Raw genomic sequence first — 18795 nt, 5'->3', positions numbered from 1 at the left:
TCCTATAAAGCTTTCACCAGTTTTGACTAAACTAGAGATTTTGTAATTAATTCGAATCTGTACGCATCTATACAAAAATTATTCTACTTATGATAAATTCTCTAGGCCACAATTTTCGAATTAGGCACTAGTTCCCTCTTGGAATAAAGGTGCCCAAAAATTATCAGTCATTTCCAAGGCAAAATGATATGGAACGCGAACTAGTCAAAAGTAAATAGAAAGCGTCCACTTCACCTCGAATAAAAATCTAAAAAAGGAATGACTGAAGAATATACAAAAATTATCAAAAATTTATTAAATTCATAATAACCCAGTTTCACGTTCAGCTAAATAGAAATTAATAGAACAAATATTTCAAAATTTATATTTTTCAAAAAATTTTAGTGTAATCGTTTAGAGTTTATTCATGCTTAATAAGTTATTATTTTATATTTAGAACAATTTATATGTACATAATTATAAATATAAATAGTAAAATAAAAATTGACTATGTTTCATTAAATAAACCAACTATTTTATATTATTTTATTTTATTTATATTAGTTAAAGTATTTTATAGTAGTTGCATAAATACATATTTCTAAATTGACGGCATAACTCTTTGCCATTTTTATTTTAACTAGATTACAGGTATAATTCTCCGGTAGTATAAAATATTAAAACTAAGTAATTCAGCAACCAAACAAAACGCCAAGAAAATTTTAAATCTGCAGCCAAAAGTTAATTAAATACGAAAATGCATTCTAAAATGTTTATGATTGCACAAATATATGTATATGTGTGTATATACATATGTGTAGTATAGTCTTTCATTAGTAGATACATACATACATACATACATACATATACTCGTATATGTTTTCAACGCTTTGCGCTTTCCAAAAGCAACAAACTCTCAAACGACGCCAAAAAGCAACCAAATTCATGCCGCTGGCAGAGGCTACTGAATGGGTCGCGCATTTGACGTCTAGAAAAATATTAGCTTCACTTAAAATTTGCAAAATAATAAATAAATATAGAGCATTTTTATAGGTTCACATGTACACCTGTGTTCGCTATAATAGCAGAGTAGACCTATTGCAAAATTTCGATTATTTAGTTTTATTTTTTTTTTATTTAGTTTTATTCTTTTTATGAAAGTATAATTCATATTACCTAATGTACAACTTATGATGCCATATAACTAAAGTTTCGAGCTAGAGCTCTCGATTTTGTTCGCACATTTTCGAACAGCCCGGCTAAAGGAGCGACGTGTACCCGCATACCGAGGCTGTGTAGGGCTCACCTCCGTTCTTTAGGTCCTAGTGCTTCCATCGAGGTTTCCAGTTTTCGGGGAAACTGGTTACTCGATCTTCGGGCAGCCAACAAAGCATATAATGCTAATCTAAAATTGCTCAGATCTAAAATATTATCGCGTGAGCAAAAATTAATAATGTATAAAGCACTGACACGACGACCTCTGCTTACATATGGCCGTGAACTATGGACGCTGAAAGCTAACGACACAAAACAGCTAATGTGCTTTGAAAAAAAGAGTGCTCCGAAAGATCTATGGTACGCTTAGACTGGCAGATGGCACTTATCGCATTAGGAACGATGCCAAAATATGGAAGGCAAAGTTAAGAAAGAAACTAAAATACTATTTATTAAGTCTCAACGACTTAGATGGCTGGGACATGTGGCTAGAATGCCAAGTGAGCGATTAACGAGAAAGGCACTAAATCTTCGCTCAATTGGTGAAAGAAAAAGGGGACGCACGAGGAAAAGGTGCCTAGAAGATGTGGAAACTGATCTTTAGAAAATGCGCATGCAACGTTGGAGGGAAGTGGCTGTAAGTCGAGATCGATGGCAAGAAACTGTGAAGGAAGCAATGGTTCATCAAGGAATGTGACGCTAAGCAGATGAAGAAGAAGAGGAGTACACGCATACCTGTTTAACGATTATTGCTCGATAATTTTCCCGCGTTTTGATTTTTTTGTTAGCACTTTTTTTAAGTTTTACAAACTATTTATACACAGAGCTAACGCCGTTAGCAAACTAAAAAAAATGTTGAAAAATAAAATTGACAATTTTTGTTTAGTTGCTCAAACTTGAAAATTTCGAACAAACTACTCGCACTGCTCAATATCCGAGTATCTGGAGCTCTATTTCAAGCATTATAAGAAATATTAAAAATTTCAACAAATTTTTATCAAGATTTAAATTTTGTTTCGATAAATTCTAGAAAAGTTCTGGGTATGCAGTTTTAAAGCTCAATGAATTTTGGGATAATAAAGTGCCAGTTTAATGTGCTTCAAAATTCTCGTTGATTTTTAATAATTTTTTTTTTTTGTGCTTATGGGGCTAGACATTTTCTTCCATGAAACGAGTGCTTGGCATTCTTTTTTTCTATGAATTGAATAAAACTTTGGAATTTGTCGCACTAATATTAGTATGAGCACAGGAGTATGCATATATTTACCATTATAATCATGCATAAACATGTACATACACACATCCACTCATGCTTTCATACGCCTCCAAACATACAAATATGCAAAGCCATTTTATTTAGAAAACATTTCCGATTCTCATGCGTTTTCAAGTTACACACATACATACACATGTATAAGCATATACATACGCGTCTATGTATGGCTGTATGTATGCAATAACAATCGGCTAAGTTCACGGTTAGTTGCGTATCGGCTTATAAACAGCAAACTAATTTAGCTTAAGCAAATAAATTTTACAAAATATTGGTTTCTTTGAATTAGTTTCTTTTTCATGTATGTATGTATGAATGTATATGGGCGTGTATGTGCGTGAAAAGGAACGCATGCAAAGCATCGCGTTAGCGTTGGCATTGTCATTTGTTGTAGCCGCCCCCGCACGATGTTCGCCTATAGAAATCCCTTAATGGTCTGCTTGGTTATATTCTCGTAATATTTGCTGCGTCGCCAGGCGGCATTTGGCTTTTGGCTATTCGTGTTATTGTTGTTAGTATTATTATTATTGTTGTGATTTTGCATTTGCTGCTGCAACTCAGTACTTGAACACGTGCTCACCTCCGGTGTCACCGATGTGACCGGCACTGTTTCTTCCGTCAGCACTGCTATGGATGGTGCATCGACTATAAAAGATGAATCTAAATCGGATTCTGACTCGACGGGTATACTTTGGCAATTATATTGCTCCACATCACCATCACCAGGTGTAGGTGTAATACTTTGACTGTGCAACTCCTCAACGTCAGCGATGCTGCTGCCATCGCCATCGGCTTCGTCAGCGGCGGGTGGCAATGCGTAGGCGCCACTACCAATTGGCTCTTCCGTATGGTGCTGTTGTTGTTGCTGAAGTGATGAAGGTGTACACTCTTGCTGTTGAGCGGATACAAAACTTTGCTCCGAACCATCGAAGGACATATTAATGTCAGCGGGAATTTCATAGGCAGATGCAAAAGTCGAATCATCAGCTTCGCTCACATCAAAAGAGTTTTTATCGGAGCTAATGTACGAAGAAGTGCGTCCAGAGGCTGTGTGGTACGAAGATGAGTGGGAATGCGGCGTGAAATTGCCTTCGGAGGTGGTAACAAAAGAGTCATCCTCTGTTGAACGTGAGTGCCAATCCTGGAGAAGAAAATGCGTATATACATATGACAAAAAACATATTTTTTAGCGATAAATTAAATTAAATTATTGTTAAAGTGGCTTTCCAGCAAGCATTTAGAATAATAAATGAGTCATTCAGGAGCCAAAACTTAGAAAGCTTACCCTCATCACGAGTTTTTGTAAGAGTCATTCTTGCGAAAAGCCACTCAAATGAGCCTCTATTCATACATGAATTGAGGGAACCTTTTAAAGAATAACACAAAGTTCGGATTTCACGTGAAGTTGCTGTAAAAATCCCTACGAATTGCATTACCGTGAAAAATGCGTGAAATTTCATATGTATTTCACGGCAAAGTTTTACTTAGATCACACCGTGAAAAAACCGCGCAACATGACGCCAGCAACATTTTTGTATGCCTATTAAGATGTCATTTAAAATTGGGCGAAAACTGGCAGTTCGTTAAAATTCGCAAGCTGTTGAGAAATTGCAAATTTAACAAGTCATTCGAGAAAGTAAGTGTGCTTAAGAACAATACCTTTAAGAACTCAAATCAACCGTAGCCACCACAAAAAGGGCGAAAATCCAATAGAATACTCTGAAGACATGGCATTTTTAAGCGAAACCTTTTCGCAAAGAGCGTAGGCAAATCTTCTTTAAATTTTTTTGTATCAATATATAAGTATATGTGTGTTAATTTTAATATTTTAAAAACATCTTCAAGCATGGGCAGTCTAGGAGCTATTACCAGCTTTCACGAAGCTTTCAGAAATTCAAGTTTAAGCCTTTTCTAAAGTACCTGGAGTCACTTCTGGAGCAGTTGCCGCAAAGCACGGCGAATATTACATTGTATGTTGGTTGCAAAATTCACACAAATGGCCTACGAGGAATTTGAATAGCACCAAAGAAGTGTTAATGAAATGTAATAATTTTGTTCTATTTGATTTTATTTTAATTAATTTTATTTTGTTTAATATATGAGCTATTACAGTTCGCCATACGAGTACATATTGATGTAAAATTATCCAAATGCTGGTAAATGTGAAGTTAGTACCAGCCTTAAGTCTATTTGTATAATCTTATCTAATCTCTAAAGCGTACTATATGCATGTAAAAAGAACCTGGGAGTTACATGGGGTCTACCTCCTGCTATAATGTATTGGTGCTACTCAACTATAGTAAAGCCAATATTACTATATGGTATTCTGGTATTTGGTTTGGTGGACTGCGCCAGGTTAGGTTAGGTTATGGTGGTAGTCGGTCGGTACGACCAACTTACTTAGACCTTACAGGTTCGTTGTGATACCATTGTGCTACGCGGAAACCTTATTTACTTTTCTTCGTTAAACCATTTTGTGGTTCTTATGAAGCACAGGATTGGTCCCATCCCCACGCCAGATAATTCTATAAGAGAACTGAAAAATTATTTGCCTAGACAACCCGTTCTAATTTTAGCTAAGGCTGGACAATTATAAAGGAAATGCTCAACTATTTTTTTCTCTTCTTCATCTCTAAAACTTTTACAGTATTCATGGCAGAAAGCTCCTAGTCTCAAGGAATACCTCCCAAATAGCTAATGATAGGCTAAGCAATTCCTTTGTCTCTTTTTTGTTTATTTGCGGACATAGTAGCCTAGCTGTTAGACACGTAGCTTCATATTTCCATGACCTATTGGCCTCTTGGATAAAGTGGTTTTTTATTATTAGTTTACTCGTGGCCATGGGTATTTCAATGGTATTTTTATCACTAAGCAGTTGAAGAGCAGTCCCTTTCCTGGCTTTCCTGGGCTGTGCTAAGAAAACTGACACATAAAAAACTTATGGAAAGTATTCAACGTAATGATGCACTTTGCACCACAGGTGCGTTGAGGACTACTCCAACAGCAGCGCATGAAAGAATACTGAAGCAGCCACCGATTGACGTTGCAGCGGAATGTCTAGCAGCTAAATCTGCTGTAAGACTCAACGCAACGAGTGAATTTATCCATAAAACATTCGGACATAGCTCAATAGGCATGGATTACAGGGTCAAGATGAACTAATATATGACTCCGAAATGCAATTGGGTGAAGAAATTCCGAACAACAATAGAAGAAGATACTCCTAATATATTTACAGATGGCTCGAAAATGTTGGACAGAGTAAGGGCAGGGATCTATTGCGCAGAGCTATGCATCAGGTAGCCATTTAAGCTTCCTGACCACTGCAGAAGTTTTTGCTGTAGGAAAGTCTGTGGAAATAGCATTCGCAAAGATATCAAGCAACTCCAAAATAAATATATACGTTGACAGTCAAGCGGCAATAAAAGCAATAAACTCATATGAAATTTCATCTAAAAATGTTCTAAAAAGCAGAGAAGCCATAGAGAGACTAGCCGCAGACAGACGGTTGCACATCTATTGGGTACCCGGAGCTCTACAATATGAGCAGTTAGAATGCCTCTCGGGGTTAAAGCTTCGGAGGTTACTTAGATTCGCAAAATACGCAGACGTATTATAAGATGTCTACTACAAAGAAACGTAAAGGCCTAGCTCCATCTGGTAACACTAAAGACCAATCAGCCAGCCAGGTCAACCTAACCTATCCTATTTCATCTCTAAAATACCAACAAAAACCTTTTGCATATCGGTTCCGAAATTGTATTGTTTTGTTATTGGCACGAAATGCCGTTACAACTATAATGTACGAACTGGGCATACAGTTTTTTATTTGCCTTATATGGGGGACGCATAGGCTCCATAAGTATATGAGTCGCACCTTTGTTGACTGTTCTGCGATTCTTGAGACTCATTGTTCGATTCTTGTCCGGTGGCATTTAACTAACATTTCTTATGAAAAATTTGCCACTGGATCCGAATATGAAATCAAAATTTAAAAAAAATGTGGAACAGTTTCCGAGATAAAGCAGAACTTAAATTTTCTGTGTTCTGAAAAAGAAAGTTCACTAAAATGACATTATTTCCGGATGTAGAAAGTCAATTTCCTTCAAAGGAATTTGAAGATAATTAAATTTCACATCAAAAGTTGATGTAACAATTTTCAAGCAGATTTCTAGTTTAGGAGGTATTTATAAACTTTGCGAAAATTTTTGGAACAGTATTAACGAAATTTCACCAAAAGTTTATTTTTTCTGTAAATTGAGACTTTAAAATATATGTTTATTTTCAGTTTATTTTTAGGAGGTCAAAATAAGCCGATGATGAAAATTGAATTGAAAATATTGAATTTAAATTTTCTTACATTTTTATAAATTATTTTCGATATAGAGGATAATCAGATTGGAGGTACTTTTCCAAATGGATTTTTTTGACAGATCACGCTTGACAACTTTTTTTTGTGTTTGACATAATTTTTTTCACTATTCATTGATACTTACTTCATCGTGGAAAGATTGTATTACGAAAATCGACGCTCTGTGAAAAGTGTGCATCGCCCGCTCAGACTAATTTATGGTATTCAGCATTGAGACCCATTTTTTGTTAATGGCTATATCAATAAGCAAAATTGTCGTACTTGGGCTGAAGAGCAACCCACACCGAAGCCATTCAAGAACAGCCATTACATCCATTGAAAGCAAGAGTTTGATGCGGCCTATGGGCTGGAGGAATCATCAGCTTTTTATTTGTGGGGGTATGTAAAATCTAAACGTTTTGTGGGTAAACAAGCTTAGATTGGGGCAATGGACAACACTTCTAAGTTATTAACGAGACACCGACCGAAATTTGTGTTTACGGATGGCCGAATTACGGCGCAGATGCGGCCAACATTTGGAAGAGATTATCTTTAAAAAAAAAATGTAATGAATGTTTCTACGCAAAAATAATAAAGATTTTAAGATAATTTTAATTCTTGTCGTTTTATTTGAATTTAAATTCCGAAACCTCTAAATTGATCGCCCTTTACCATAAGATAACTAGATATCAATAATAGTAATTAATAATAATCGTTTCGTTTCAGCAGCTGCCAAAGTTACCAACGACATTCAGCTGTCAAAATATTCAGTAGGGTTTGTCGTTTTGACATGCAAATGTTTCTTGCTTGAAATTCCGAATCCATTATAATTAAGCAAATCCGAATTTGGGCCAAAACGGGAAACTCGGACGAAGCCCACCTTTGACTGAGCGGCTTTTCCAATAGGAAAAATTGCGGTCAAGCAACAACGTATCATGGAACCATATTTCTTTCGAAATGAGGAAGTCAGCTGCGCTGTCGTTGATGGCTCTCAGCATAGAGCAATGTTAACCGACTTTCTGTAACTAGAGATCGACAACATTGATATATCCGAACTGTGTTTCTAACAGGACGGCACTACATGCCGTACAACTGACGCAACTCTCGAAGCTATGACAAGGCAAATTACCAAGTTAGGCGTTGAAAGATCTGAATTTCGTGCAAAAAAGGTACCCCGTTGCAAAAAAGATATCACGGTGTCGCCAAAGACATGATTTCCAAAGCTGAATCCGACACAACATTCATCAAACATACCGTTATTAGAGACGAGATGTGGACTAATGAGTACAACACACAATCCAAACATTAGACGAGTGAGTGGAGAGATCCGCATGAACCAAGATCAAAAAAATCATGAAGTTTTCGGTCAAAAACGAAGCGATGCTCACGCTTTAATGGATTGCAATGGTATTGTACACGGCAATTTGTTGCCAGAAGGTCAGACAGCTAAAATAAAAATAAAAGACTAGTATTTTGGCGTAATGAGATATTGACAAGAAGCAATCCGCCAAAAGAGAAAGGATTTGTGGGAAAACCACTATGAAGTTTGTACCATGATAGCGCAATGTCGCACAGTGTCATTATTATCGGTGAGTTTCTGGCCAAGAACAAAACAAATACCATCCAATAGTCATCGAATTCACCTAATATGGCTGCCTGTGATTTTTTCTGTTTGATCGAGTCAAAAAACTACCACGAGGAGCACGTTGTGACAGCCGAATGGCAAAATCGAAGACGGCTATATCTAATTGGTATACCGAAAATAGAATTCCAGAAATGTTTCGAGAGTCGGATCAAACGCTGGCATAAATGCGTTGCAGTTAGTTGGGAGTATTTTGAAGGTGATAATACACATTTTGAGGAATAAACTTGTATTTGGAATTTTCTGTATATATTCCAGGAACTTTTTGATTAAGTTGGTATGCCGCAAATTTCTGATCTTACAAGCAGGTTTAAAATAAATCCCCCACGTTTCATATAACCTTCCATACTGATATGCCATTCAAAGGGTCATCCAAGCGACTCTGACTCTCTGACTGATTCAGCAAATCCTGAGGAAACTGCTATATGGAGGTATTATTTACTTAAATGAAAATCTTCTAAGTGTACGAAGAAATAAAGTAAATTAAAATAATTCAAGTTGACTCACCTCACTACTATTACTCCTCATAGCCTCTCGTTTCTTCGCAGCACTGCCTGTTAAATTCACCTCCAACGCCTCAGCATCCTGTTGCACATCGCGTATAGAGGCATCCAAAGACTCAGCAACCTCAGCGATCTCCTGCAGCTTATTCGAGATGGCCGTGCATGCGATTTCATTGTTACCCGTAGGTTTTATGACAATCGAACTGGACTCAGCGATGCTCTCATTGGTTGTTGTGCCATCTGAACTGGAAGACTGCGTGAGCATATCACCGGCAGGACTAGAGTTATCCGTTGCCAACTCATCAACTGCAATGCTAGAAGCAATTTGAATAGTTTCATTAGCACCTAGACTTGTTTCTGGTAGTGTAGTGGTTTCTAGTAAAGGATTGAGAAAAGTTTTGTTGGTTGGCGTTTCCACATCAGCGCTGTCGTTTACAGAACTATCCAGATCTACTTCAGTTTTTGTTTGCTCATGCTCGTCTTGTTGTGATAAAGTATCTTCCCCCACTGCCTTCGCACTTACGTCAACTGCATTTGCAGCGTCATTTTGCTCATCCTCAACTGCAGCCGATTCAGTGTTGACCCTAATTTCCGCCTTGTCAACTTTGAAAGGCACTTCCAACCCATTCCCGTTAACTGTCGTTTTTTCTTCGTCCGCTGCGAAGCTGCCTATCTCTTCGCTACGATTCCCACTCTCTTCCTCTGCAATCTCTTCATTTGCTGGCATATTTATAGATTCTTCTGTTTTGCTGTTGTCAGTCGTTTCTAAAATGCTTTCAGTTGCTGTGGACGTACTTTCCAGTGTCACAGCACTTAATTCGTGTGCAATGTTCACATCACTTTGGTGCTCGTTTGAAGGGGGAATTTGCGCGAGCTCTACTTTCTCTGCCAGTGCACTACTTTGCTCTTCGCAAATGACCCCTGTAATTTGGTCCTCTGGAACGTTTAAGTTTCCATCAGAATTATTATCGATATTTTTAGCTGCCAGATTTGTGGTTTTCGCGTATTCCACTGCATTAGTATGATCGAGATTTTTTTCTAATTTCATTTGGTCGACACCGCCATTTCCATACGCGTTAGCACGCTCCGCGCTTTCCGGTTCCGGTTCGAATTTATGTTCCGGTTGCGTTTGCGGTTCCGGCGAGGTTTCGGATTTTGCTTTCGAAAATAAGTTACGAAAACGTGAGAACATTTTCGTTTAGTATTATTTTTAAATTTTGTTTTCGGTTTAATTTTTTTGAATTTTCGTTCAAAAGTCGATAGGTACCCGGAAGATTGGTTTCGTAAGTGCGACCCGCGCTATTCGTTTCGCTCTTCAGTTGCAATTATTTGTTCATAAAGGCATTACGCGCTAACTGTGTGCTTTCACCAGCTAACGCAAATAATTTTTACGAGCAGTAAATAATTCTATTTTTTAACTAAGTATAATAAATAATGAAAATATTAAGTATTTCACAGGCTACGCAACCGTCACCTGCGTTTCGCTATTTTTAATTGGTTTGTAGGAACTATTTTTTTTTTAAGCAGCACTTTTCGTACCCAGCGACTTTTTTATAACACCCCGCCTCGCACAACTTTTTTGTTTTGCCACGCGCGCTCGTTTTTTAAGTCAATTCGTACGATCGTAGAACGGAAGAAAAAACTGTTAAACAAATGCTTTGCTTTCGGTATTTTAATTGCTGAAGAACCGCGCTGGATCGCGCACTAAACTATACTAACTTGTCTGTCAGACAGCTCCTCTGCGAGCTCTAAATTTTTCAAAAAAATATGTATTATTAAACGAGTGTTCCTGGCAGCCGGTGAATGCGACAGTCTTTTCGTCGTTTTTGGTTGCTTGTTCGTGAGTGCGACGCGTGGATGGGTAAAATTATGTGACGTTTCCTTGTGTTTTATTTTTATTTTATTTCATTTCTCTGTCTTTTTTTTGTATTTTAGTAAAAGTGAACTTTTGGGTGAAATCAATTTTACTTTTGTGCGTTTCTCCGGTGCGCTGGTATTTTCTCTAGATTTTCTTCTAATTTCTACAAAAGCCACTTATGTAAATATATTTACTTTGGACCTGCACAAAGCCCGAAATATTTATACTCTTTCATTTCTTTTAGTTTTGATTTTTTCTTTCGGCCAACAGCTGCACTAAACTTTAGCCAAGTGAGATCAACCAAGAATATAAGAACTGACGCATTTTATCTATTTAGCTTTAATAACATACTATATATACTTATATATGTATGTAGGCGCATACGTATGCGTGCTGTGTTATCTAATTGCGAGTTTCGAGATGATGCATGTGCGAATACCGAATATAAATTTCCTGGCCAATTGCATAAACACAAACCACTTTAATTACACCGTGCAAACCGCTAAAGAAAGTAAGGAAATATTTACCTCACTGATTAGAGGGTGAACTACGAAATATGTAAAGGGTCCGCCATATAACTTTACGGAATTAAAAATGCCATAAAAAAAGAAACTACTCAATATTTTTCCAAACTGTTTTTTTATTTTGAAGTACAATCCTTCCGGTTAATGATGGAACATAACTTCATTCATATGGCTGCATCGGCTAGCCATGCACCATCCCATTCGATCGGTCCACTTTTTCAACACATTTTCGATTGTATGCTGCTGTATTTCAGCTATGACATCGCGTATGTTGGTCTTCAGTGCATCAATTGTTCCTGGTTTGTTGGCATAACACTGGTCTTTGACGGCACCCCAAAGATAATAATCCAAAGACGTCAAATCGCAGTTTCTCTTACTTTTTTCGCAAAGTTACGCACATACGCTTCATTCGGTGCTTTTCTTCTTCCCACTGCCGTACGTAATTTTCGTACACATTCTGCAATATTACCATGATTTTCAAAGTAATGTCGCAATATTTCCCAGCGTTCTTTGAGCGTTTACACAACCATTTTCGTTCAGCGGAAGAATAAAACTAATTTTCTGTCAAATCAGATGACAGCTAAGTGTTACCATTCTTCAAATAATACCTAGTTCAAATCCGTAACGATAGATGGCGGGCCCTGTATTAGTATTTTGAGAGCCATTTAAAGCTGACACCAAGAATCTATGAAAGGTGGCAGAACTTGAGTAACAAAAACATTTACATGTATTTGGTTTTTGTTAAAGAGATTCTTAATGTAAAATTTTCCATGAAAATGTTAACAAACAAACAAAGCAGCAACACAGAACCAGGCCACTTTGACAGTCAATACATAAAATCGCAAAATCAGCCGCTCTAATGCCATCACGAATTTACCTTTGCACTCACTTAGAAACATTTTCGTAAAAATGGAGGCAAGTGAATAGCGCGTGATCATCAAACTCTAAACTCAAAATCAAACCAACTAGAAGCTTGAAAAGTATTATGAAAACTCTTCACCATTGATCGAAGCCATCCAGCGCTGATGTACCAAATAGGCGCAGTCGTATTACCACAAGTGATGACCACATAAAATTGTAGATAAAACCCAGAGTACGATATGGGACCACCGTCAGTAAATGTGAGCGAGTTTTGAGAATCTACAAGTTTATTATAAGGATCAGCGTCTTAAGTGGTCTAGAATTTTCAAAAATTCGATTTTTTTTATATTTTTTTTATATATATAGTATAGGCTTTTAAGAATATACTGTCCAATTTTCGGAAGGATATTCCCACAATTTTTGATTCTACATCCGTTTTAGCATGCAGAGTCAGATTCGTCACGCGGCAACATCAATGGTCGCATTATCCACTCCCAAAACTTTAAACTCAATTATCTCAAAAGTACTTTTTTCGGACTGGTGTTGTCAAAAAAAAAACACTGTTCAACCGAATCGGGTGAAATTTTAATATGTTGTTCACTACATCAATGACTATCGCCCGTACTAGAATTATATTATTATTTCAATTTTTTCGCATTTTTTTGATTAAAACACTAAAAACCCCAATTGGCAACAGGTATAATTTTTAAAATTATTAAAATTTAATTTTTTTTTCGTATGTAAAAGAAGTTAAATAAAAGGCCTAAAACATTTAAATATCGTTTTTCATTTTTTTATTTAAAAAAAAAATCCTGAAAATACCCTAAATTTTCGAGGTCTAGACTTTCGCGACCCCTTAAATTTTGTATAAATATTTAAATTCGAAAAATCTAATCGCAATATTGGTGCCTCCTCACAGTTGACAGTAAACGACTGATTGAAAGTACGTACCTGTAAGAATGCGTGTGGAATGAGGGGGCAGTATTCTGCTGTAAAATTCTCAGATGTAGCAGCCAAAGTTACTATCACAATTTTTCTTAGAATGTCCAGATCTTATAATCTATCAGTCATTATAATATAAGTACACTAGAGAACGAAGAAGAATTCGAACTACTACACATCTCTCTGGTTTATCGAAGTCAAAGAAAGTTAAGGTGATTGAAGTATAATATTTTAGCCAACAAATTCAAGCTGATAATTTTTTCGAATGCGTTCATCGAATGGATCCATTCATTCCACGTCGCCCGTATTTAGCGAGGAAATAAATTGTTTTCGAACTGGATATTTCACCGACGCACAAGTTCCCAATCATTCGTTCGCTTAACATTTTTTTTATTTTTATTTTTTTTATAATTGGCGCGTACACTCTTTTTGGGTGTTTGGCCGAGCTCCTTCCCCTATTTGTGGCATGCATTTTGATTTTGTTCCACAAATGGAGGGACCTACAGTTTTAAGCCGACTCCGAACGGCAAATATTTTTATGAGGAGCTTTTTCATGGCAGAAATACACTCGGAGGTTTGCCATTGCCTGCCGCTTAACATTCCAGTCGATAAAATTTAATTGTCCGCTGTGCTCATATAGTGCACGAATATGTTAATAACTTTAAAAACACCTCAAAGCAGAAGAATAATTCAGAGTCTAAAGTCTTCTTACTTCGTAACTATTTAGTAGTTCCACGGGCTGTTCTGAACTTCTCGAGCTAATAAGTTTTAATATACCTAGCAAAACTCTTCGTCCTTTTTATCTCCACATAAACTAATATATATTTGCCCGTGGTTCGTAGGTAAAGCATAGGGCCTCATCGATTTCAGTAATAATCCACAAGTTTAAGATGAGGAGGGGATTAGCCTTCGCATCCGAGCCTGGGTCCGGGGTGCCGGCTTTACCAAGAAGCTGGCAAGGCGTACCAATTGACTCGGCCCACAGAGCCTCTTTAGCCAAATGAAGTGGTACCACATCTAGGGCAAGTATTCTACGACGATGGGTGAAGGCTATTTGGGGAGGATAGGCTTCGTTATTTGCATCACTTTCCTATTAACTCTCTATCTCTGCTAATTATCTTGCTCATGCACCTATACTCAGGGCACTTTGGATTAAAGTTAAAAAAAACAAATTTTATATAGGCTCTTCATCTCCAAAATCTGTTTTATATCTATTGTTCATTCTGCTACAAAAGTCTTATATAGGGTGGGCCATGTAAACTTAGCTTTTTGAATCGGCTATAAAAAAAACTAATCCATATTGTTTCAAACTTTTTTTTTATTTTGAAGATCGAACATCGTCATTTATGAATGAAAAATTATATCGTTCAAATGACTGCCACGACTGGCTTTACAGTAGGCCATTCGATCAACCCAATTTTTAGGCACATTTTCGATTGTTTGGGCTCCAATTTCATGAATGGCAACTTCGATTTCGTGTTTTAAAGCATCAATCGCCTCTGGATGGTTCGCATAGCATTTGTCCTTTACGGTTCCCCACAAAAAACAGTCCAACGGGCTTAAATCACAGCTCCAAAGCGGCCAATTGATATCGGAATTTCGGCTGATTATTCGGTTTTCAAAAACGCCAAAAGTTCGAGTGTAACTTTGGCAGTGTGACAAGTTGCACCGTCCTGTTGAAACCAAATGTCGTCCATGTCATCCTCTTCAATTTTTGGAAACAACTCGTTGAGCATGTCACAGTAACGCTCGCCATTTACTGTGACCGCGGCTCCTCGCTCGTTTTCGAAAAAAAAATGGCCCGATGATGCCGCCAGACCAAAAACCGCACCAAACAGTGACTCGTTGTGGATGCATTTGCTTCTCTACAGTAACGTGTGGATTTTCGGAGCCCCAAATCCGACAATTTTGCATATTGACGTAGCCACCGATGTGAAAATCAGAAAAGAAGAAGAAGACTCAACACTTTGGAAATAGGTTATATGAACACATTTGACATTACATTTGTGTTACCATTCTCAAAAAATAGGTGGTTCAAAAAGCAAACGCTCTATGGCCCACCCTGTAAAAGAAATTTTCAAACTTTGTGCAAATTAAAAAAATGCAACAAATCTTCAAGAAAATTTCACACACATTAAACAGTATTTAAAAAAAATGTCAGGTATATAAATAAAAGTCCATTGCATGATGGTATAATAAAGACCAAGTTTCCAGTGGCTCAAAAATCGAGTTGATGTTGGGTATTTTCTTCCATATGAAAAAATGTCGAGCATTCGTTCTATGAAGAAAATGCGTATGAGAAATGGTTTAGAGTCTGAAGAAATAAAAATTGGTATACATAATTGGAAAAAATCATATAAAATAAGGTATTTAGGTGGCTCACAAGGCGTCGTAAGTGTCAGATTATCTTACGTTGTAAAGTTTTTAATGGTTCAATAATTGCTTAGAGGACTTGAAACCACAGTGAACGATTTTTTAACTGTGTAAAAATTCATAATATGATTTAAAATTATTCCTTATTTTTCAGTGACCTTTTGACCTATCCCCTCAATATCACTTTATAGAATTTCTTATAATTTCTTTTATATGCTGAGTTAACTGAGGCTAATAACTGATATGTACTTCAAAATAAGGCACCCTAATAATATACGCTAGCGCTCACATATAAACTGAATGTGTATGTGTGTCACCATCTAAACGCTAAATAAATAAATCTGATTAAGTGGTGAGCGACATATGAGTATTTTTATGATTGAGTTATTAAAATGAATGTCTATTCTACATATTTTATTATGCTGCCAGCTATGTCGTAAAAGTGGAATATTTTAAGCGATCCTAAAGACTTGGCTAAGGCCCATGATCATATTAAACGTTTGAAAATGGTTTAGAAGAGATGAAAATGAATCAGAAGCCCATTTTCGTTCAAAATTTTCTATTAGAAGTGTTGGTTTAAAGTCATAATAAGTCACTCCCACTTATATTTCCATAAGTAAATAAATGTATTTGATTTGCAACTGCCAGTTAATCAGCTGTTGGTTTCCATAATATATCAGCTGGAGTACTCTACTGAATGGCGACGTAGAAATGGCCAACATCAGACAATTAACCGGCTCTCAGAAATTGTGGAGAGATCGGCTTACCTGCTAAGATAACCAGGGTCATGACATTGGTTTGTTTACGGAACAACTGAATGATATACGAAAAAACTCAACACAGCCATTGACTTCGTTGCCATTTGTACAATTACTGATTGAACTATTGTGTGAATACGTGTGAAATGAGCGAGCGGGATTCTGCTGCAGAGTACCCGAAAATTTAGCTTCGGATGACTAAAATTGGTTTGTCCATTCCTCGTCGTTCTTCGGAATTACACCGTATTTTGCATAAAGATTTAGGTCTTAAGGTTTATAAAGTCCAATTAACAGAAGAGCTCAAGCCGGCCGATCATCAAAAACGTCGTGTCTTTGCTGATTGGGTCCTTGAAATGCATGAAAATGAACCGGAATTCCATCGAAAAATCACCTCGGTGGCTTCGTTAACAAGCAAAATTGTCGGATCTGGGGCTCAGAAAATCCAAGAGTTATTGTTGAAAAGCCTCTCTACCCTCAACATATGACCGTTTGGTGCGATTTATGGTCCGGCGGAGTTAATGGACCTTACTTTTTCGAAAATGAAGCTGGAGCAACAGTTACGGCGAATGTTTTGCGCTATCGAGAGATGATTAACAATTTTTTATGACCGGAATTGGATGATATTGGTCTGGGCAATGTTTATTTTCAACCAGACGGCGCTACGTGCCACACAAGCAACGAAACCATTGATCTTTTACGGGAATAACACCTCTTATTGGAAAACCCTTTACTTGAAAAGTCGATGGAAACGAACAAAGAAAACGTTGGTGTTTTTTTCTATGTAAATATAAATAGTTACGGTTCATACTATCTTTTCGCTCTAATAACGATAATTAATATACATATTAACACATACATTGGTGCTATGCATATTAATAATGTATTTTAAATCATTCCCACAACAGTCAAAAAGAAGCTTTCAATCACGAAATGCAATTTAATTGCATTCACAGCACACGTAGCATAATTTCGCTATAATCATCGCTTTGGCGTCAGAAAGACAGTCAATAACCTCAACCTACAGACTAACTGGCTACAATTATAATAAATGCATGCATGTGTGTGCATATGTGCGTATGTGTTTACATATTATAAAATCTTTATTTACATTCTAAGCATTGATGAAAATGCATTTAAAGTGCAGTAAACGCAAATTAATGCTAAAAATTGTTTGAATATTTTATTAATGCACAAACATAACAACAACCACAATATTGCAAAGAAAAGACTGCTAAGAAAATAAGTCGAGAGAAAGCCCATCAACTCAGCTTGTATCAGAGACCACATGGTTTGCAAGCACTATTTTCTTTTCTAAGCGCTCGCTCTTGCACCCAGTTGGAAATTTTGTATTTACTAAGTGAAATCTACACATGAGGACATGCGAGCAGTATGCCATATGAAGGATTGTAGCCTCTGTGTGATGGTGTTAGAGGTCAGCCATGTGGAGATTAACGAACGAGGAACTCATCCCTAGGCAAATCAAAGCAGAAAGTGGCTACGAATAGGTGACACATTGAGAAAACCACCAGATAGCATAACGAGAACGGCTCTGGGCAGCAACCCGCAAGAGAGCAGAGGTCGCGGTCGACCAAAAAACATTTGGAGAAGGTCGATGGTGCACAAACTAGCAGACGCCGAAAGCTCATGGGAGGGTGCAAAAACAACAGCACAGAGCCGTGTACAATGAAAGAGTCTTGTCGAGACCCTATGCTCTCGAGAGGAGTGAACAAGAAAAAAAAGCTATAATATGCCGTGACCGTAAAAAATGTGAATTACCGAAATCATTGTGCACATAACTACTAATCAGTCATGCAAAAAGGGATTCAGGGCGCTCGCTGGTATGTCAACAAGATGGTCAACGTAATATTCTTTAACCCTGGAAGGATGAATGAGAAAGCGGAAAATATAGAATATTATTAATATAAAAAGTAAGGAAACGCTAAATTCGGTCCGAATCAATGCATTCGCGCATATTTTAGTAAAATTTAATTTGGGTTGGCTGTTACTTTTCGTAGTTAAATAAACTCTTAGAAAATGACGAATCAAAGGATTTTTGCTAAGGTATTTTAATGTATATTTTCTTGTCATCTTCAAATAAATAAATAAAATATTTAACAAATAATAAATAATTTAAAAAAAGTCTCATTAGCACTAAATGCATACATTTGTACTCGCATAATTAAGTGACTTTATCTTTTTAAAATAATCACAATTTTCTTGCTAACTTTTTATGAAAATATTGTTAACTGTATAGCAAAACTTTCAATATTGCAAACTTTGTACAAAATTCACAAAAATCTAACAAATTTCCACAAAGTGTCATCAATATCTTCAACTTTTTAATCAGAATATTTAAAACCAAATTTCTGGACATGCATTTTTATAGCTCAATAAGTTTTAGTTCAACAAGTTGCAAGATTAAAGCCACTCAAAAATCGGTTTAATTTTTGAAAATTCTTTTATTGCATACACATTTTTTTCCATAGAAATGATTTCCAAACAAATGCCTAATGCAA

At 36.7% G+C, this 18795-nt stretch overlaps 1 protein-coding gene across 1 annotated transcript in view; it reads right to left on the bottom strand.

Annotated features, from left to right (window-relative positions):
* Window positions 1-567: 567 nt before the first annotated feature.
* Window positions 568-18795, bottom strand: part of LOC128859648 (SEC14 domain and spectrin repeat-containing protein 1) — a 74901-nt gene continuing 56673 nt past the window's right edge. The window contains exons 9-10 of the mRNA XM_054096619.1: window positions 8968-9277; window positions 568-3608 (exon numbers count right to left, since the gene is read on the bottom strand). Coding sequence (XP_053952594.1) covers window positions 2883-3608; window positions 8968-9277 — 1036 coding nt within the window. The 3' untranslated portion in view covers window positions 568-2882. The remainder of the gene's footprint in view (window positions 3609-8967; window positions 9278-18795) is intronic.

Source organism: Anastrepha ludens, chromosome 4 (genome assembly GCF_028408465.1).
Source record: "Anastrepha ludens isolate Willacy chromosome 4, idAnaLude1.1, whole genome shotgun sequence".
Lineage (NCBI taxonomy): Eukaryota > Metazoa > Arthropoda > Insecta > Diptera > Tephritidae > Anastrepha > Anastrepha ludens.
The sequence above is the reverse complement of the archived record's forward strand: the minus strand, read 5'-3'. Positions and strand labels throughout refer to the sequence as shown.